The 22,737-nt window shown below is 44.5% G+C and overlaps 1 protein-coding gene and 1 pseudogene across 2 annotated transcripts; one reads left to right on the top strand and one right to left on the bottom strand.

Moving 5' to 3' along the window:
• Positions 1-3,345: 3,345 nt before the first annotated feature.
• LOC147962239 (uncharacterized) lies at positions 3,346-4,239 on the top strand. The gene has a single exon (XM_087534106.1). The coding sequence runs from the start codon at positions 3,346-3,348 to the stop codon at positions 4,237-4,239; it is 894 nt and encodes a 297-aa protein (XP_087390232.1).
• A 14,958-nt stretch (positions 4,240-19,197) lies between these two features.
• LOC147962240 (uncharacterized) lies at positions 19,198-21,802 on the bottom strand (annotated as a pseudogene). Its single transcript, XR_015610170.1, has 4 exons — positions 21,746-21,802; positions 21,246-21,672; positions 20,464-20,540; positions 19,198-20,241 (listed from the first exon to the last, which is right to left on the bottom strand). The product of XR_015610170.1 is annotated as an uncharacterized LOC147962240 (transcript).
• Positions 21,803-22,737: the final 935 nt, after the last annotated feature.

Consider the following 22,737-nt stretch of genomic DNA (forward strand, 5'->3'; position numbering starts at 1 on the left):
AACTGGCATCATAATGAACTTCCGCTTCATGCACATCCAAGGAGGAAGGTTATACATACATAGAGTCACGGGCCAGGTGTTGTGATTGATGCTCTGCTCCCCGAAAGGATTAATGCCATCCGCGCTTAAAGCAAACCATACATTCCTTGGGTCCTTTGCAAACTCATCCCAGTACTTTCTCTCGATTTTTCTCCACTGCGACCCGTCAGCGGGTGCTCTCAACTTCCCATCTTTCTTTCGGTTCTCATTGTGCCATCGCATCAACTTGGCATGCTCTTCGTTTCTGAACAGACGTTTCAACCGTGGTATTATAGGAGCATACCACATCACCTTCGCAGGAACCCTCTTCCTGAGGGGCTCGCCGTCAACATCACCAGGGTCATCTCATCTGATCTTATACCGGAACGCACCGCATACCGGGCATGCGTTCAGATCCTTGTATGCACCGCGGTAGAGGATGCAGTTATTAGGGCATGCATGTATCTTCTCCACCTCCAATCCTAGAGGGCATACGACCTTCTTTGCTGCGTATGTACTGTCGGGCAATTCGTTATCGTTTGGAAGCTTCTTCTTCAATATTTTCAGTAGCTTCTCAAATCCTTTGTCAGCCACGGCATTCTCTGCCTTCCACTACAGCAATTCCAGTACGGTACCGAGCTTTCTGTTGCCATCTTCGCAATTGGGGTATAACCCTTTTTTGTGATCCTCTAACATGCGATCGAACTTCAGCTTCTCCTTTTGACTAATGCATTGCGTCCTTGCATCGACAATGACCCGGCGGAGATCATCATCATCGGGCACATCGTCTGGTTCCTCTTGATCTTCAGCAGCTTCACCCGTGGCAGCATCATTGGGCACATCGTCTGGTTCCTCTTGATCTTCACCAGCTCCCCCCGTTGTAGCATCACCGTATTCAGGGGGCACATAGTTGTCATCGCACTCTTCTTCTTCGCCGTCTTCCATCATAACCCCTATTTCTCCGTGCCTCGTCCAAACATTATAGTGTGGCATGAAACCCTTGTAAAGCAGGTGGGAGTGAAGGATTTTCCGGTTAGAGTAAGACCTCGTATTCCCACATTCAGTGCATGGACAACACATAAAACCATTCTGCTTGTTTGCCTCAGCCGCATCGAGAAACTCATGCACGCCCTTAATGTACTCGCGGGTGTGTCTGTCACCGTACATCCATTGTCGGTTCATCTGCGTGTATTATATATAATTAAGTGTCCAAATTAATAGAAGTTCATCATCACATTAAAACCAAAGTGCATACATAGTTCTCATCTAACAACATATAGCTCTCCAGAGCATCTAATTAATTAAACCATACATTGAAACTATGTAAAACATTTCAATGCGAAAACAAATGCGATCATAATCGCAACCAAGGTAACAATTGATCCAACGGCATAATGATACCAAGCCTCGGTATGAATGGCATATTTTCTAATCTTTCTAATCTTCAAGCGCATTGCATCCATCTTGATCTTGTGATCATCGACGACATCCGCAACATGCAACTCCAATATCATCTTCTCCTCCTCAATTTTTTTTATTTTTTCCTTCAACAAATTGTTTTCTTCTTCAACTAAATTTAACCTCTCGACAATAGGGTCGGTTGGCATTTCCGATTCACATACATCCTAGATAAATAAAATCTATGTCACGTTGGTCGGCATAATTTTCATAAACAATAAATGAACCAATAGTTATGAAGATAATATACATACCAAATCCGAATCATAGACAGGACGAGGGCCGACGGGGGCGGATACCAAAACCATCGCACTATATAAGATGCAATAATAAATGTAAGAAAATGATACAAGTATCTATCTAAACAGACAAGTAAGAATATTTTTCCTTTCAGAAATAAGATAAGAACAAGAGGCTCACCACGGTGGTGTCGGTGATGAGATCAGCGCGGGTGATCGACGGCGGTGAAGACGGGGACGGGGCGTGACGGACCGCTAAATCTAGACAAATCTCGAGGAAAATGAAGCTTGGAGGTCGAGCTTCGAGAGGAGAAAGTTTAAGTAGTGTGGCTCGGGCATTCCATCGAACACCTCATGTGCATAGGAGGTGAGCTAGAGCACCACAAACCCCTCCCCTCGCCGGCCAGAGAAAAACAGAGCACTGGAGTGCTCTGCTCGCGGGCGAGGGTATATATAGGCACCTCATTGGTCCCGGTTTGTGGCAAGAACCGGGACTAAAGGGGAGCCTTTGGTCCCGGTTCAGGCCACCAACCGGGACCAATGGTGGTGGGCCAGGAGCGAGGCCCTTTGGTCCCGGTTCGTCCCACCAACCGGGACCAAAAGGTCCAGACGAACCGGGACCAATGGCCCACGTGGCCCGGCCGGCCCCCTGGGCTCACGAACCGGGACCAATTCCCACATTAGTCCCGGTTCTACATTGAACCGGGACTAATGGGCTGAGCCGGCCTGGACCATAGCCCTGTTTTCTACTAGTGTTTTATTTAGTTCCCTAATTTTTGTTTATTTTTTGATGTTCTCATCCCTCTTTGAACAAGGAGATGTAAGTAAATGTTACAGCTGGCACAAACTTGAATGAAATGTTGATGCATTCACGTAGACTTGGAAATGTTACAGCTGGCACAAACAGTATTCAACGTGGTTCTAATAAAATCCCGTGTATAAGTAAATGTTACAGCTGGCACCATCATCGTTGTTATATCTTTTCTACTATCGCAATGTTTATGGCAGTGTACATGTCACCCACCGTAGTATTTCATGTGTAATATGTGATTCAGATATAATGATTGGCCTGAAAAATACCTGGAACATGCAATGAAACTTTTGTTTTACGGCAAGTGATCATGTCCATTGTTATTATTTTGATATTTTGATAATATGGTTGAATGTAAATTTATTGGCGTCCTTATTATCCCTGTATGTATCTGATAGGTCAGAAGTATAGGATTACGACTGGTCTTAATTATAAGACCAACACACGCAGAACGGAAGTTTGTGCAGCTTTTCAAGATATATTTTCCATATGTACATCTAATAAATAATAAAATGGTAGCCTGCGTTCTTGCAAATATGTTCAAATGCCCGTGCGACTTTGGAAAAAAGATTGATTACTTGTACTTTCATGCGTCTAAACTAATTATTTATCAGTTCAGTTCAAGTTTCATTTTTATTTTTTGCATTGGTTCATGTACCTTCATTAGTTTACTGCGGATCTGAAAGAGTTCTAACCTAAAAAATTGTACAAGGCTGCATTAAACGATTGGTCCCGGGGTCCCGGGGTCAGATAATCGATGCAACCCTCTGAAGTTCACACCTCTGGAAGGGTATGCGCCAGCTAAGGCTTGTCACCAACATGAGGGCTCATAATGACACCTGGTTTGCCGATTACTTGCTAAGGGTAGGCAATGGTACCGAGGAAGTTGACGATCAAGGAAACATACGACTCCCTGAAGATATTTGTGTGCCATCTACAGGCGAGGGTGACGACCTGGAGAAGCTGATTGACCATGTGTTTCCGAGACTAGATGACAACCAGTCCGATCCGAATTACATGACTTCACGCGCAATCCTCTCCACCACGAACGACAACATCGACAAGATAAACATACGCATGGTAGAGCGTTTTCGGGGAGAAGAAGTAATCTACCATAGCTTTGACAATGCAGAAGACGACCCGTATGGCTACTACACTCCTGAGTTCCTAAATGGATTGACTCCTAACGGTCTGCCTCCGCATGCACTCAAACTGAAGCTCGACTGCCCTGTCATACTTCTGAGGAACATTGATCCGGCTAATGGTCTGTGTAACGGGACGAGGCTTGTGGTGCGAGGTTTCGAGAGGAACGCCATCGATGCAGAAATCGTGATCGGACAACACGTAGGTAGGAGGGTATTCCTTCCTCAAATACCCCTATGCCCATCTGATAACGACATGTTTCCATTCAAGTTCAAGAGGAAGCAATTTCTTGTAAGGCTTAGCTTTGCTATGACGATTAACAAGGCTCAAGGCCAGACGATTCCGATTGTTGGCGTGTACCTACCTAATCCGGTGTTCTCTCATGGTCAACTCTATGTCGCATTGTCTCGAGCCACCGCAAAGAGAAATATAAAGATCCTCATTGAGAAGGAGAAGGAGAAGGAGAATGCCAAGAAGCAAAGCGGTAAATCTAAGAAGCGAAAAAGACCCGCCTTGTCCTTACAGACCTCGATGAAGAACATCGTCTATAAGGAAGTCCTTACAGGCTGAAGTCCGCTCTTAAATATGTGAGAGGATTTACTCTTATGCTACATGTAATTTGGTGCTTTTTGGTGTCTTTGTACATATCTCTATCTTTCGATGTTTGCAATTGAACTTTATTATGTTTATAGTACAAGGCAAGTATTAATAATATTGCCTCGGATTTGTGACTTTGCAAGTTGCCAAATTTTGTTGTATGTGACATTATTTTTCGTTTTGATGGTTTGCTTATGTATATTATTCTTTTGTTGTTTTGTAATCAATGATCTACTACATCTAAACCTCTTGGCTATGTTTTTCTGCACAAATATTGCACACTGCCTTGGTCACTTCGTTCTTGTAAAACTAGACTCCACTAAGTGTTCTACATTAAAGAAATATATTTATGATGCGGCCCCAATGCAGACTGTATGTTTACTTATTGTCGTGATCTTTGTACGTCGATGCCTACACCCTACAGCCTGAGCCACTTGACGACCAATCTGTAATTCGATGTTAAAAATATACATGCAGATACGTTAATTATAATGTGGCATCGAATCCCATGATAATAAGTAAATGAATATAAAATTGTGATTTATTTGATATCTTACTACCGTATCCGCGTCGAGCACAACCGAGCGCCTCTATTTCTGGTGAGGCCAACTATCCAGAATCCTCCCGCATCTTAAATCCATTGACGCTTTTCTATTATAGGCTTTGTTCTATGTAGATACCGAAATTAGCACCGCTAAACTTTTAATCTGGAAATACCACTATAGAGTACTTTGCCCTGTAATTAGCAAGTCTTACTTCGTTGCCGCGCAAGTACTTCTCTTGCATTCCCTGAGATATAAAGTATATACTATCTCTACTTCCTAATCAGTTTGAAAGATTAATTCAAACTATGCATGCTCCTAAGAAGGAGAAGTTCTTTATTATCTTGCATGTACTTTCACCAGAATGATTATTTTCGTTATACCTCACTGACCAATGATGTCAGCTTTACTTCGTCCGAAATCAGCACATACCAGCTAGCGAATATTCAACATAAAAATATGATGGTTATAGGCACATACCTTTCATTGCCTTTAATCTTCAAGTTCTCCTCGATCTGCTCTCTACCCATGTTCGAACATGATCCAAATTTCTCTTTCATGCTCATGAGTTTCTGATAACACGCTGAATTACTTTTATGTGTTCCTGAATAGAGTAACCAAATTAAGTGAAAATGGGTTTTCTTCTTGACTACATAAAGTAGAAGACGGTACCAGCATTTTCCAACAAAGAGGGAGGGGGAGGAAATAATTTATCATTAAGCTACTCTAAGGGAGTTACATCTTTTAGATTCATCTTTAAATGTAAGGAGAAAGCTGTGATAATGTAGCCATAGAGGAACAAATCCAAAATACACAAAACAAATACATTGTAGCTATCATGAGTTTTGTTGTTGGGGTCAGGCAATTGAAGATTGTGGTCATAAATGCAGTAAAGCATGCCTCTACTTATGAGAGAACAACTAAAATTACAATAAACTCCACATTGATTATAAGCATATTGTTCGTACAAAATGCTAAAAAGGAAAATAGGTCTTCATAAATTGAAGATAGTTCAGCCACATCAGATTCAGCACTACTGAAAGTGCGTTATATCGACTAGAGGGGGGGTGAATAGGCGATTTTTGTGAAAGTCTTCAGAACGTGAGAGTTATGAAGACAAACAGTGGAGATTATGCCTATTACTATGCAGCGGAAGTTAGATTACACTAGCCCAGCCATGGTCATGTATTCAATAGAGTGAAAGCGCAGTGACAAACAGCTTCAGTGTAATAAGGATCAGGTAGGAAGAAGTTATGAAGCCAAACAGATCATACATTCATGTTGTGAAGACAAAAGGTAAAGCAGGCATGTAATGGCTTCACAATGAATAACTGTAAGTAAAAGGAAGTGAAGATGAAACCAGTGACACGTTGAAGACAATGATTTGTTGGACCAGTTCCAGTTGCTGTGACAACTGTACGTCTGGTTGGAGCGGCTAGGTATTTAAACCAAAGGACACACAGTCCCGGACACCCAGTCAAGGACACTTAGTCCAAGACACCCAGTCCTCACCGTTTTCTCCTTGAGCTAAGGTCACACAGACCTCGCCCAATCACTCTGGTAAGTCTTCAAGGTAGACTCCCAAACCTTCACAGACTTCGTTCACTGGCAATCCACAATTTCTCTTGGATGCTCTGAACGCGACGCCTAACCGTCTGGAGGATGCACAGTCCTCAAGTGTAATAAGTCTTCAGATCACACAGACACGAAGACTTAAGTGATGCCCAATTTACTCTGGCTCTGGGTGGTTAGGGCTTTTCTCCTCACTAGGAATTTTTCTTTCAAAGGCTTCGAGGTGGGTTGCTCTCAAACGACAAAAGCCGTGCACTGAAATCTGAGCAGCCAACCGTTTAAGGTTGTGGGGGGTGGACTATTTATAGCCACTTGGCAACCCGACCTGATCTGTCCGAAATGACCCTGGGTCACTAAGGAACTGACACGTGTACCAACGGTCGGATTTCGAACTCACACAGCAACTTTACTTGGTCTACAAGTAAAGCTGACTTGTCTGACTCTGGACAAGATTTTCTCTCATAGGCTTCGCTCGAAGACATAGGATTTGAATTAGGCATCACTTCAGTCATTCTGACTGGTTCTCTTCGACCCCACTTAACAGTACGGTGGTTCCTATGACACAACATGAATGAAATAAAACTACGAAGGATCTAGGTCTTCGAGTTCCAAAAGCTTCATAGGGAGTCTTCTCATGTCATTGTCTTCAATATGAATATCTTCATAAACCACCATTGTCTTCAATGTCTTCGTACATTTTTAGGGGTCATCTCTGGTAGTAAAACCGAATCAATGAGGGACTTCTACCTGTGTTTTCCTGCAATTCTCACAAACACATTAGTCCCTCAACTAGGTTTGTCGTCAATACTCCAAAACCAACTAGAGGTGGCACTAGATGCACTTACAATCTCCCCCTTTTTGGTGATTGATGACAAACTAGTTGAAGTTTTCAACGGGGAACATAATTTGTGAAATAGTAAAGGAATTTGTCTTCATAAGTTGCAAGGGCTCCCCCTGAAGATGTGCATATAAGTAATTTGCCTTTTGAATGCAAATGCACATGGCAGGTTGTACTTGTGGAGATCCACTTCAACTTATGATGACAATCCACTATGCATGTGAAAGTATATGAAGATAATGACATGCATAATGGAAAATGGACGTTTGCAGTAAGAGATGAGTGCGGAATTTATCGTCGCACATGCGGAATTTATCTTCGCATAACGGAGTGATAAGCAGGTAGCAGACGGCCATCAAGGCTAAGTGTTACAACTCAAAGAAGCAAATGTAGCAAAAACGGGAGTTGTAAGCACGAAGCAAAATGTAGCAAAATATGAAGGCACCCGCCCATAGTGACCCGCTTGAAGACTATAACCATCATATGCTTCTCCCCCTTTTGTCAGTGATGACCAAAAAGGTTTGAAGACATAGAGGTTTCTACGCGTTCCCAAGCGCAGCAGGGTCGGTGGAGTTGTTTGGCGGCGGTGCAGACGAGCTTGGTGCAGATTCGACGCGCGTGGAAGCAGGTGGAGATGATGTCGCGTCGTCTTCTTCTTCAATAATCCGGGCAGACACGGTGGCAGCAGAAGAAGAGAACTCTGACTCTTCAAGTGATGGTGTGCTGCGCATCACCGCTCTTCTTGGAGGCGTGGAGTCAAATTTGAAGTGCTCTGTGAAGCCATCCTCATGTAGTTCAGCTTCAGGGCACATCATGGTGAGGCCCTTCCAAGTGCGGCGACAGGTCTCGTGTGTGACAAATGCATTCTTGGTTGCCAGATTTCTGATGCGATTGACGTCTTGCATGATGCTTCTCATCTGCCTCTTGAGCCAGTCGTGATGCCTATCTTGCTTTTGGTGAAGAGCCACAAGAAGCTCTCTGTCATTGAGTGCACGAGCGCGCTTCTTGGGTCTCTTTGCAGCTGTGCTGTTGGTGGCTTCAGTTGATGCAGGGGCACGTGTGGTGCCAGCCATTGGATACACTCGGGAGAGAGCTTCAACACCTTCAATATTTTGAGTGAAGCTCTGGTATTCTGCATTCTGAAGACTTAGTGGTTGCTTGGCCGGCTCTGGATATATTGCTTCAGCAGATGTGTCCACATCTGGCAAAAATATCCTATGATTGCGGGCTGAGGGTTGATAGGAGATTGCAGAGTGAAGCTTGATCAGCCTCATAACCCAAGGAGCATAAAACTTTAATCCAAACAGTTCTGAAGCAGACGCTGCAAATTGACGGATGAAGAGTTCCTGTGTATTGAAGCATTTGCCGTGAAGAATGCAGAAGATGAGAGTCTTCATTGCACCATCAATCGTTGCATATCGAGAGTGTCCCTTGACTGGCCAGAGAGTCCGCCTTATGATGTGATATATTGTTCTGGGCAGGTACTCTAAGTCTTCAACGAAGAACCTAGTTGGATAGGGTGCATTTGGAGGTAATGGCTTCATCATTGAGAGCATCTGACTCATATCTGGCTCAGGACGCTGAAATATGCTCTCAATTGCTTCAGCATGGAGTTGGCACCCTTCTTCGAAGAATTTGCCAGGAGTGGGAAGGCCGGTAAGCTCAATTAGGTCGAAAGCATTGGCTTCATGATGGTTATTGCCTGTCATCCACTCCAGGATCCATGTCTTCGGATCTCTGTTATAGCCTTTGATATGCAAAGTGGCATAGAACTGGAGCAGAAGCTCTTCGTTCCAGTGCTCTTCGTCAGTGATAAATGGCAGCAAACCCACTTGCTTGAAGCAATCCAGTGCTTCTTCCAGACCAGGCAGACCTGCAACAGCTTCAACCTCAAGGCGCTTGTGAGGAAAGATGCGGCCTTGGTTGTAGAGGATGCATGAATAATAGCTGCGCTGTTGATGGCTCCAGAACCTATCTGATACAATCCGTTCCCTTGAATAAGGGTTCTTGGAGCGGTCGAAAAACGTGTTATCTGCCCTGAAGCCGTTGATGTTAAAGGAACCAGGAGCTGATGCAGGACCTGGGAACCTTGGTAGACGTGGGATCGGCTTCTGGACCTGGGGCCTGTGCGCAATATGATAGTTGAATTGTGGTCCGGCAGCAGACTCAGGCACAGAATGTTCAGGAGCAGTAGCTTCGGTGTCTTCTGAAGCTGTTGTTGGGGAGGGCTCCACATTTGCTTCGGCGTTGTTTGTGGCAGCCTCAACATTTTCAGCTTCAGGCACGTTCTCCTTGAGAACTGCTTCTTGTTGGTGCGGGGGAGTTGGAGCTTGTGGTATTTCTGCTTGCTCTTCGGCTGATGCAGCCGGAATGTCTTCAGCAGCCTGAGCCCTTGGTCCTTTGCGAAGCCTATGGAGTGTAGGCGCCGATGGAGTTGCAGTGGGTTGGGGCTCATCTTCCTCCTGTGGGCGATCTGCCCACGACGCATATTGTGTGATTGGCGTCAATGGACGACCAATACTGATCTGTTCGCTTGTCTCAAGCTGAGGAAGGGCTGCATCACCTTGCACATTGTCTTGGGGACCAATGTCTTCAGCAGCATTGGGGTTGGCTGCTGGAATGTCTTCTGCGTGCGGAGCCTCTATGTAAGCAGGCTCATGCGCTGTCAACTGACGATCTGCGTCAGGATAGCGGACGCAGAGGGGTTCAACTATCAGGGGCTCTGTGGGAGCAGCCCGAGATTTCTTGGTCTTGCGCTTCTTGATGATGGGTTCAGAAGGAGAGGCTTCAGAATGTTTTCTCTTCTTAGCTTCAGCCTCTGCAGTCCGTGTCTTCTTGTGCTGTGAGGCGGTTGATCGACTCTTTGGCGTCGAGCCAGTCATTGCAGCGGGGAAGACAATCGGAGCAGTTTCTGACCTTGGCGCTTCGGGTTCGGGCACAGCCGCCTTCTTTTTCTTCTTAGCGGCCATCCTGGGGTCAATGCCGGGACGCCCAAGTGCCTTGCGCTTCTCTGATTCATTGTAGGCCTGCACGCAGCGATCAGCCAAAGTCTTCATGCGTTCTCGCGAGCCTTGAGCTTCAGCACGCGTCTTCAGGAAGCTCTCTTTCAGCTCATGCAACATGGTTTTGAAGTTTTTCACTTCTTGCACACTGAGCTTGGCCACGTGCTTCTTGAACTGAGCCTTTTCATAATCAATTTTCTACTTCAGTTCTACAATGCGCTGGGCTATTGCAAGTTCTGAAGCAATTGCACCGTGAAAGGCAACGCTGAGGCCTATTGGTAGCTGCAGATCATTGAAGCTTATGTCTGGTGTGTCAAACCATTCATCGATGAAGTTGTGGATGATGGCGACATCAAACAGAGGCAGATTGTTGAAGATTTCAGCCTCCTCCTTGCTCTTGATGAGCTGCTCAAGAGCATCATCTCCAAGATCTTCATCGCTTGAGAGATCAATGGCTTCGCAGCGCAGAATGTCAGCAGCTGTGAGTTCTTTGCCTGTGTGTGGCTGAGGCTTCTTGGCTTCTTGGGGCTTGGACACTCGTGATAAGCCTTCTGACTGCACACTGGCTTCAGGAGGTGCAGTTGCTAAAGGCTTCACTCTTGTGATCTTGGGAGAAGCGGCTGGCTTTGAAGCTTTTCGAGCTTTTGGCTTCTTCTGCTTTGGCTTCGGAGCAGCAGGGGCGTCATCTGACTCAGTATCTGCTGGAGGGTCATTCACAGCAGTCCCTTGGACTAGGATGCGAGTGATGAGGCCTTCAAGATTGGCATACGGCCCGATGATATTGGGATCGGCGTTGCGTGTGCCATCTGCCCTTGGTGAGGAGGGACCAGGGTTGAAGTCAAGCCCAAATTTTTTCTTGTTTATCTTCGCTGACTGTTGTGCAAACTGAAAGTTGCGCTTGAAGAGATTATCATCGCGGCACCAGAGAAGTGATGACGGATGTGCCTCAGCTGGTTGTGGTCCTCTCACCATGCATGGATAGAAACCTTGAGCAATGGCTTCGTCTCTGGACCTGGGTACAAGATTTTTGTATAGTACGTCTCCCCACGGTCTCTTGATGGCGCACTTCTCCGCATATTCCTGAGTGACGAAGCGGTAGTGGAACCATTGCTCTGCCCAATATCTTCGAATCCATTGGATTCGTGTCTTGCGCTGACCATAGCTTTCTTCAGGATCAGTTTTGTACATCTCTGCCAATTCATCAGGCAGATCTTTGGACGTTTCACCACGTCGCTGTCTGCCTCCCTTCCTTACTGCTGTTTCTGAAGCCATGAATAACTTGGAAGGCTTCAAGATGTTCAAAGGCTTCAAAGGCTTCCTTTTGCAAGAACTGGCTTCAGGAGAGTTGATGTGATGCTGCAAGTACTCTGCAAATGAATGCAGACTATGAGAATCAAAGGATTCTCCCACGGACATGTACCTGTGACAGCATTAAGGTGCGAGGGAAGGGGAAGAGGTCATATGCATTCCCAGAAGATTTTGAAGATAAATCGGTTTAGAAGACATAGACCTCATTGTGCGAAGACATTCACTTACAGATAAGAAGTTGGTTCCAGATTTGTACGAACCCACAGATCAGTACAAGTGAGGAATCTAACTACCTTATGAAGCACAAGTGAATATACTAGGCATGTTATGAGATGCAGCGAGAGATTTAACTGGTGTGAAGAGAAACTTCTTATGGCAGAAAGTGACTGAACTGTAGGATCAAAAGAAGCTGTAAAAAGAGGTTTTATTTACCACACTTGGAACTGCTAGATGAAGTGAGAGTTGAGGCCGAGCAGTTCGATCCTCCGTGCCCTAACTTGGCGACGGAAGACACCTACGGCGACGGCGGAGAGAGCGATGTCCGCTGTCGGCGTGAAAACGGCGTCGGAGAGGTTGCGGCAGTGAAGCGCTTCGTCGCCGGCGTCGTCGAGTGCTAGCGGTGGCGCTAGGGTTCGTGCGAGGGTGGAGGAAGGAGATAATGACCGCGGTAAGTGTGAATTTATAGACTCAGAGGCGGCACTGTGCTATTACCCAGGTGCCCCTGGCGGTTCACATTTGGGGCACGCGTGGCCAGTTAGAGGAAGGTTGGGATTTGTTCCACGTCCCACGCACGCCTAAATTGTCGGACGGTCGTTCCTGCTTTTCCAGATCTTATGTGGAGGAATGAGCATTAAAAACGGACTTTTATGGTTGTCTCAATGTCTTCAGCTGACAAGGACACAGTGAAGACATTCGACAGTTTCAACAGAATGCATATGACTTGGAGAGATAGAGTTTGAGATAGAAAGAATAAAGAGGTTAGGGTCCGATCACATTCACTTAGTTCAAAAAGATTCAACCAAGAAGACATAGCTATAAGTGAATGCTGTAGAGGACAGAACATCAGTACATACGTATCCATATAATCAACGCGGTGAAGATAATCATGAAGACATATTGAGAATGAAGCCAAACCAAATGTGAAGACATTGCGAGGTAACGCCATGAGTGAAATACTTCAAAATAGAACGTTTGGTGGTGGCGTTACCCACCGTATAGGAAGTATTAGACCCAGACACGGCGCACAATTATCGTGGCGCTCCGAAGTCAAATTCCACATTAATGTATTCACACTTAGAATGTATGTCTTCATTGATTGAAGATATATGCTACTTCGTGTGTTGCACATCTAAGTCATCAATATGCATAAGTGTTAGGATGTGTGCCTGATCACAGGACATTTGAGGATTCCAAGATATTTAGCTCACACCGTAACTTGCAAAATCTCTTCTCATCCAAGGGCTTGGTGAAGATATCTGCCAATTGCTCTTCAGTATTGACGTGTATGATATCAATGTCTTCCTTCACAACATGATCTCTGAGAAAGTGATGACGAATTTCAATGTGCTTTGTCTTCGAGTGCTGAACTGGGTTGTTGGCAATCTTGATGGCGCTTTCGTTATCGCAGTAAAGTGGCACTTGCTTCAGATGAATGCCATAATCCTTGAGTGTTTGCTTCATCCACAGAAGCTGAGCGTAGCAAGATCCAGCAGCAATGTATTCAGATTCAGCAGTGGAGAGAGATACACAGTTCTGCTTCTTTGAAGACCAACATACAAGTGATCGTCCCAGAAAATGACATGTGCCTGATGTAGATTTGCGATCAACTTTGTCACCAGCATAATCAGCATCCGAAAATCCAACCAGATCAAACTCTGAGCCCTTTGGATACCATAATCATAGAGTTGTGGTGTGAGCCAAATATCGAAGAATTCGCTTCACAGCTAAGTGATGCGACTCCTTTGGTGCCGCTTGAAATCGAGCACACATGCAAACACTAAGCATGATATCTGGCCTAGATGCACATAAATAAAGCAAAGACCCAATCATGGAGCGGTATACCTTTTGATCGAACTCTTTACCATTGTCGTCGGGACCCAGATGATGCTTGGCTGGCATTGGTGTTGTGAAGCCTTTGCAGTCTTGCATACCGAACTTCTTTAGGCACTCTTTAAGATATTTCTCTTGTGATATGAAGATACCGTTGCGTTGTTGCCGTATTTGAAGACCGAGGAAGAACTTCAGCTCCCCCATCATGGACATCTAATATTGCTCTTGCATCATATATGCAAACTCTTCACTATACTTCTGATTGGTGCAGCCGAAGATAATGTCATCCACATATATTTGGCACACAAATAGTTCACCATCATATGTCTTCGTGAAAAGAGTGGGATCCAGGGAACCAGGTATGAAGCCTTTGCTCTTCAGAAAGTACTTGAGTGTATCATACCAGGCCCTGGGGGCTTGTTTCAGGCCATACAGTGCCTTGTTGAGCTTGTATACCATATCAGGATGTTTTGGGTTTTTAAAGCCAGGTGGTTGTGCAACATACACTTCTTCTTCAATCTTGCCATTGAGAAAGGCACTTTTCACATCCATTTGATATAGAAGTATGTTATGATGATTTGCATAGGCCAGCAGTATGCGTATAGCTTCAAGCCTAGCCACAGGAGCAAATGTTTCATCGAAGTCAATGCCCTCCACTTGAGTATATCCTTGAGCAACTAGACGAGCTTTGTTTCTGACAACTTGACCATGCTCATCTTGCTTGTTGCGGTATATCCATTTGGTGCCTATTATGTTGTGCTTTCGTGGATCAGGACGCTTAACCAGTTCCCATACATTATTCAGCTCAAACTGTTGAAGCTCTTCTTGCATAGCTTGAATCCATTCAGGTTCCATGAAGGCTTCTTCAACTTTCTTGGGTTCTGATATTGAGACGAATGCGAAATGCCCACAGAAGTTTGTTAGCTGAGTTTCCCTTGAACGAGTGAGTGGACCAGGTGCATTGATGCTGTCCAGTATTTTGTCAATTTGTACTTCATTTGCACCACGAGGGTGTGTGGGGCGAAGACTTTGCTCTTGCTGATCTATGTGGTCATTTGAAGGTATATCTTCAGGCTGAGCATTGTCTTCATGTGGATCAGGTGCTGAGATGATAAGTTCTTCTTCAGGTTGAGCTTCAGAAGGTACAATTTCTCCAGTTCCCATAAGCTTGATTGATTCATTTGCTGGAACTTCATCTAGCACATTTGGCAATTGCTCTCTTTGTGATCCATTGGTTTCATCAAACCGCATATCCACTGTTTCAACCACTTTGTAGTGGAAGAGATTGAAGACTCTGTAGGAGTGCGAATCCTTTCCATATCCAAGCATGAAGCCCTCATGTGCTTTTGGTGCAAACTTTGAGGTGTGGTGTGGGTTCTTGATCCAGCATTTTGCGCCAAATACTCTGAAGTAACTGACATTTGGCTTCTTTCCAGTTAGGAGTTCATAAGATGTCTTATTCAGAAGCTTGTGAAGATAAACACGATTGATTGTATGGCATGCAGTATCAATGGCTTCAGTCCAGAATTTTCTTGGAGTCTTGTATTCATCTAGCATTGTTCTGGCCATCTCAATGAGTGTTCTGTTCTTGCGTTCGACGACGCCATTCTGTTGTGGCGTGTATGGAGCTGAGAATTCATGTGTGATGCCCAAGGTATCCAAATATGTATCAAGCCCAGTGTTCTTGAATTCAGTGTCATTGTCACTTCTGATGTGCTTTATCTTGGCGCCAAAATTGTTCATAGCTCGATTTGCGAAGCGTCTGAAGACATCCTGCACTTCAGTCTTGTAAAGGATTATGTGCACCCAAGTATATCTAGAATAATCATCAACAATTACGAAGCCATAGAGGCATGCAGAAGTAGTAAAAGTTGAGTAGTGAGTGGGACCGAAAAGATCCATGTGAAGCAGTTCGAAGGGTTGTGTAGTAGTCATGATTGTCTTCGAAGGATGTTTTGCCCTTGTCATCTTCCCTGCTTCACAGGCACCGCATAAGTGATCTTTCTTAAACTTGACGCCCTCGATGCCTATGACGTGCTTTTTCTTCGCAAGGGTGTGGAGGTTCCTCATGCCAGCATGCCCAAGCCTTCGATGCCAAAGCCAGCATTCTGAAGTTTTTGCAAGAATACATACTGCAAGTTGTGGTCCTGCTGAGAAATCTACCACATACAAATCACCTTTCCTATACCCTTCAAACACTAGAGATTTGTCAGATTCCATTAGCACCAGGTAGCGATATTTGCCAAACATTACAATCATATTCAAATCGCAAAGCATTGAGACAGACATTAAGTTGAAGCCAAGGGATTCAACAAGCATGACTTTATCCATGTGTTGATCCTTTGAGATTGCAACTCTACCTAGACCCAATACCTTACTTTTACCAGTGTCAGCGAATGTAATGTGCCTCTTGTCGGATGGACGTAAAGTTGAGTCCATAAGAAGGCTTCTTCTGCCAGTCATGTGATTTGTACATCCACTGTCAATAATCCATTCTGAAGACTTTGAAGTCGCTGGTGTCGTACCCTACAGTGCAGTTAGGGGGATAGGCTTCACGAAGGGTATTGTGAAGCATAAACATTTGACGAACCAGTGGGTTATGAAAACTCAGATCCAGATTAGGACTGATAGGGAGAGTAGCATGCGATTCAGGAACGAAGTACATAATGATGCCATTTGGGCATTTTATCTTGCGCCCCACAAGATTTTTATGGTCCCCAGCAATAGCATCAGAAGATTTTGTTTTTATGCTGGAGACCTTTCCCTGTAAAAGAGAGTTAAGCTTTCTTAACCACCCACATCTTCAAGGGTGGCTTAGAAGCTATAAGTCTAAGTGCAGCATCTGAGAATTTTGGCTTTGAAGCCTTGGCAAACAGTCTAGCAGGTGGACAATAATACTCATAGGAATAAGCAGAATAATTTTTGGCCATATGAACATGACGGTTCGATGAACCACTCTCATATTCATATGCCTGAGTATGGTTCCCCTGCAAAACATTTGCGTTAGTGCGACTCAGGTGAGTCCCCTGTTTGTATGAAGCCTTTGGACCATATGAAGCCTTTGGTCTGAGGTTTGTCTTCTTCAAGTGAGGTGTCATGAAGACATTCACAGGAAGATTTTCCAAACATGTTTTCAGAACCCAGATCTTCTTCATAGGCGGTCCATTCCTGCAGTTAGTACCAATGTACCTGGCAAACACTTCACCATTCTGATTCTTAAACAGTTTATAGTTTGCATCAAAGGATTCATCAATGATAATTGGGTTAGCACAAGTGAAGCCAGACAGATTGGATGGATCTACTGAGGATTCCTTTGTAGCAACCCATATGGTTTTGGGGTACTGCTTAGGTTTCCAGTAAGAGCCATCTGCATTAATTCTCCTCTTGAACCCAACACCCTCTTTCCTAGGGTTTCGGTTCAGAATCTGCTTCTTAAGGACATCACATAATGTCTGATGCCCTTTCAGACTTTTGTACATCCCTGTTTCAAGCAATGTCTTCAACCTAGCATTCTCATCAGCAATACCAGTGGTATCCTCAGCAGAGGGGTTAGTTACCACATCAACAGTTGAAGATATTGAAACAGTAGTAGCAGTGGAACACTCAGCAACAGAATTAGCATTATTACGCTCAATGCATTTAAGACATGGTGGTTCAAATCCTTCCTGAGCGGGACTGATCTGTTCGGCGCGAAGTGACTCGTTTTCCTTTTGAAGATCTTCATGAGCCGCCCTCAATTTCTCAAGTTCTTGCTTCCTTTGAAGATAGTCATAGGAAAGCCTTTCATGAGTTGTTGAGAGAGTATCATGACGATCTTCAAGTTCCTGATACTTAACGTGAAGGTTTTTTATGTCTTCAATTAAGGATTCAGATCGAGTCATTTCAGCACCCAACAGATCATCGCTTCTGTCTGACAGTTTTTGAATGTGTTCCATAGCTTTCTGTTGTTCAGTTGCAATTTTAGCAAGTGTTTTGTAGCTAGGTTTTGAATCACATTCAGAGTCATCGTCACTGGATGTTTCATAGCGAGTGGTGCGTGAGTTTACCTTGGCACCGCGTGCCATGAAGCAGTAGGTAGGAGTGGAGTCGTTCTTGTCATTTGCGTCAGTGTCGGTGATGCAATTATTAACTTCAGTGTTGAAGATGGACTTGGCGACGTATGCTGTAGCCAGACTCGCAATGCCAGAATCAGACTCCTCCTCAGATTCCACCTCTGCCTCCTCAGATGCGGATTCCTCCTCTGAATCCATCTCCTTGCCTACAAACACGCGCGCCTTGCCAGATGAGCTCTTCTTGTGTGATGAAGACTTTGATGAAGACTTGGAAGAAGACTTTGAGTGTTTCTTCTTCTTCTTGTCGTCAGAATCATATTCCTTGCTCTTCTTCTTCCTTCTGTTCTCATTGTCCCACTGTGGACACTCAGAGATGAAGTGCCCAGTTTTCTTGCACTTGTGACATGTTTTCTTCTTGTAGTCATGAGCAGAAGCTTCATCATTCCTTGAGCTTGATCGTGAAGATTTTCTGAAGCCTTTCTTCTTGGTGAATTTTTGAAACTTCTTCACTAGCATTGCAAGTTCTCTTCCAATGTCTTCAGGATCATCAGAACTGCAGTCAGATTCTTCTTCAGATGAGGAGACAGCTTTTGCCTTCAAGGCACGAGTTCGCCCATAGTTTGGACCGTAAATATCTCTTTTCTCAGAAAGCTGAAACTCATGTGTGTTGAGCCTCTCAAGTATGTCAGACGGATCGAGTGTCTTGAAATCAGGACGTTCTTGAATCATCAGGGCCAGAATGTCAAACGAACTATCAAGTGATCTCAGCAGCGTCTTGACGATTTCATGTTTGGTGATCTCAGTAGCGCCGAGGGCTTGAAGCTCATTTGTGATGTCAGTGAGCCGATCAAAGATGTGCTGGACATTCTCATTGTCATTTCGTTTGAAGCGGTTGAAGAGATTGCGAAGGACACTGATTCTTTGATCTCTCTGGGTTGATATGCCTTCATTAACTTTGGAGAGCCAATCCCAGACCAGTTTGGATGTCTTCAAGGCACTCACACGGCCATACTGTCCTTTGGTCAGATGACCACAGATGATATTCTTGGCAGTAGAGTCCAGTTGAACGAACTTCTTGACATCAGCAGCAGTGACACCTTCTCCAGCCTTGGGAACGTCGTTTTCGACGACATACCATAGGTCGACGTCAATGGCTTCAAGATGCATGCGCATCTTATTCTTCCAGTAGGGATATTCAGTTCCATCGAAGACGGGACAAGCAGCGGAGACTTTGATTATCCCTGCAGTCGACATAGCTAAAACTCCAGGTGGTTAAACCGAATCACACAGAACAAGGGAGCACCTTGCTCTGATACCAATTGAAAGTGCGTTATATCGACTAGAGGGAGGGTTAATAGGCGATTTTTGTGAAAGTCTTCAGAACGTGAGAGTTATGAAGACAAACAGTGAAGATTATGCCTATTACTATGCAGCGGAAGTTAGATTACACTAGCCCAGCCATGGTCATGTATTCAATAGAGTGAAAGCGCAGTGACAAACAGCTTCAGTGTAATAAGGATCAGGTAGGAAGAAGTTATGAAGCCAAACAGATCATACATTCATGTTGTGAAGACAAAAGGTAAAGCAGGCATGTAATGGCTTCACAATGAATAACTGTAAGTAAAAGAAAGTGAAGATGAAACCAGTGACACGTTGAAGACAATGATTTGTTGGACCAGTTCCAGTTGCTGTGACAACTGTACGTCTGGTTGAAGCTGCTAGGTATTTAAACCAAAGGACACACAGTCCCGGACACCCAGTCAAGGACACTTAGTCCAAGACACCCAGTCCTCACCGTTTTCTCCTTGAGCTAAGGTCACACAGACCTCGCCCAATCACTCTGGTAAGTCTTCAAGGTAGACTCCCAAACCTTCACAGACTTCGTTCACTGGCAATCCACAATTTCTCTTGGATGCTCTGAACGCGACGCCTAACCGTCTGGAGGATGCACAGTCCTCAAGTGTAATAAGTCTTCAGATCACACAGACACGAAGACTTAAGTGATGCTCAATTTACTCTGGCTCTGGGTGGTTAGGGCTTTTCTCCTCACTAGGAATTTTTCTTTCAAAGGCTTCGAGGTGGGTTGCTCTCAAACGACAAAAGCCGTGCACTGAAATCTGAGCAGCCAACCGTTTAAGGTTGTGGGGGGTGGACTATTTATAGCCACTTGGCAACCCGACCTGATCTGTCCGAAATGACTCTGGGTCACTAAGGAACTGACACGTGTACCAACGGTCGGATTTCGAACTCACACGGCAACTTTACTTGGTCTACAAGTAAAGCTGACTTGTCTGACTCTGGACAAGATTTTCTCTCATAGGCTTCGCTCGAAGACATAGGATTTGAATTAGGCATCACTTCAGTCATTCTGACTGGTTCTCTTCGACCCCATTTAACAGTACGGTGATTCCTATGACACAACATGAATGAAATAAAACTACGAAGGATCTAGGTCTTCGAGTTCCAAAAGCTTCATAGGGAGTCTTCTCATGTCATTGTCTTCAATATAAATATCTTCATAAACCACCATTGTCTTCAATGTCTTCGTACATTTTTAGGGGTCATCTCTGATAGTAAAACCGAATCAATGAGGGACTTCTACCTGTGTTTTCCTGCAATTCTCACAAACACATTAGTCCCTCAACTAGGTTTGTCGTCAATACTCCAAAACCAACTAGGGGTGGCACTAGATGCACTTACAACTACACATAACTCGCGTACATATATGCATTGTTAAATACACTTGCTAATCACATCAATACAAAAATTTCCTTTTGAGGTTTTGCAGCTCTTTGGAAATAAAACAAAAGCGACCAAAGGGCAGCTTCGAATACCTTGCCTGCGGAGACCATGCATGTCCAGCAATGAACCTCACCAGGACTCAATCATTTGGCATGAACAGATTGCTGGGCTGCAGCACACAACAAGAAGAACCAGTTCAACACGGAGTTAATTTGAAAAAACCAATGTCCAAGACAGTTTGTAGTTAACAAAAATTAACATTATTGTTTCAGCTAACAACAAAAATTAACATTATTGTTTCAGTTAACAACTCCTTTCTTGCACGGACATGTATTATGTGATCAAGCAGTAAAAAGCATTTAAGGGATTATCTAAGTACAAAATTTAGAGAGAAAAACAAAACTTTCAGACCATGAACCACCGGTCTTCACAAAATAAGTTGTCTGAGGTTACTTATCTACCTAAGAGAGCGTGTACTGCACGTCGATGATGCCCATTTGCTCTATAGGATCCTGCACAATTTACAGATGTTTTTCCACTATCATGCGCCCATGGACGAGGCACCTTTAGAAGTGTTTGGCATATTATGCATCTCCGAAAATATTTAAATCAGACCCCATGCGTGGAACAACTTGTTCCGCCTGATATATGTGTGCAACATGTCAGATGCAAATAATTCGATCAACTAATTATTTATTCTAATCAGCATTGTGCTAAGCAATCAATCAATCAATTTATGTATTGGTTCATATGCCAACACATCTACAAACATCCCTGGTAAATACTGGAGCCAACACCTCCACAAACCCGTGTGAGCTGCAACCTCCACACACAGAATTGCCTGCTATTGATTGAAGAGGAAGAGTAGCTATACCTCGTACGGCTCTATGAACTGTTCTCATCTGCGTCGACCGCATCCGAAGCCTCGACGGCCACCATCCTGCTCATGTCGCTGGCACGGCAGGCTCGACAAAGGGGCGGGTGTCGATTTGGGGAGAGGAGGACTCGGCCACGAGGCGGTAGAGGCATGGGAAGGACCCGTCGCCGGTGGCGGCGGCGAGGACAAGTCGAGCACTGCCAAGCGCGGCCGCGAGATTCGCGAGGTCGGCGCGAGCAGGGCAGTCGGCAAAGACGGCATGGGCAGGGAGGCGGCGAGGTGCTTCCCAGGAGAGCGAGCGGCGGTCGAGGAGGCCGAGGATCAGGGCGAGGCGGAGGCTGCGGCTAGCGGCGGGAGAAGACTGTCCTTCCACCGCCGGCGGTGGCGACCTTTGTGTGATGTTGGTCGCCGGTTGTGTGCGTCTCTAGCCGCCGTCGGATGAGTGGAGGGGAGTTGGGGAGGGGATGAGATGGGGTGGCGGTGCGAGATGAGGTCGCCGGCTGTGGGGGCGAGAGCGGAGGCGATGGGGTGGGTGACTCGCCGAGATCTGCCATCGTGAGTGGACTGGGAGTCTGGGAGTGGAGAGAGTGAGGGGATCAGGGGAGGTAGTAGATAGGTGCTGGTTGGGCTTGGGTCGTGCGGGGAAGGAGAGGTTGGGTGCTGTTTTTTTTTGGTTTTTTAGGGGTAGATTGGGTGCTGGTTGGGCCGTGTTGGTAGCTGATTTGGGCATACAAAAACATATGTATTAAAGTGTATACATATATTAATTAAACATGGAGCATACAAAAAATATATTTTTATACTTATTAGATATATTCAAAGTATCACACAAAAAACACAATTTTGAGAGAAGAAACCGAATATACTTGGTTTGTGTTGGATTGCTTGCATGCTTTTATCTTTCGTCGGGCAATTTTCCTTAGCCTATATAAATAAACTAAAATGATTCAAGAAATTTCAGATGACTGCTTATTTATATATGAACATTATAGTTGGTTGTTTTCTCCGAGATAAATGCAACGTCTTTTTTTATAATATGGAAAACGGGTTTTCTATTTTACAAAATAAAATAGTTGTGTTAGTTTCACTTTTATTTTTATTATATATATTATATATGTTTCTTTCATCAGAGATAAAAAGTGATGGGTTCTGACATACAAACTGATGTAACGATGACTGACCTAACTGAAACACTACGAGAAGAGGTGCATATAGCTAATCTTTGTATGTATGTTATACATGATAATACAAAAGGTGTATTCTTTATGTATTTTTTTCAGAATATAGGAGACATAGATATGGAATTTGGAGATGCACAAAAAGAATCCATCGACAAGGGTTCCGAAGTGACGTCACTAAAATGGGGCTTCATCGAATTTTTTACAACATAATGATGTGGAAGCGGTGTTATCTCATAAAAAATCAAAAAAGGATGCCAATTTAAATGTTACCGCGTAAGGTATTTTTTTTTCAATGTTGTTATAGATCT

Source organism: Triticum urartu, chromosome 7A (assembly GCF_056163025.1).
Source record: "Triticum urartu cultivar PI428250 chromosome 7A, HENAU_Tu73, whole genome shotgun sequence".
In the NCBI taxonomy this organism is placed as follows: domain Eukaryota; kingdom Viridiplantae; phylum Streptophyta; class Magnoliopsida; order Poales; family Poaceae; genus Triticum; species Triticum urartu.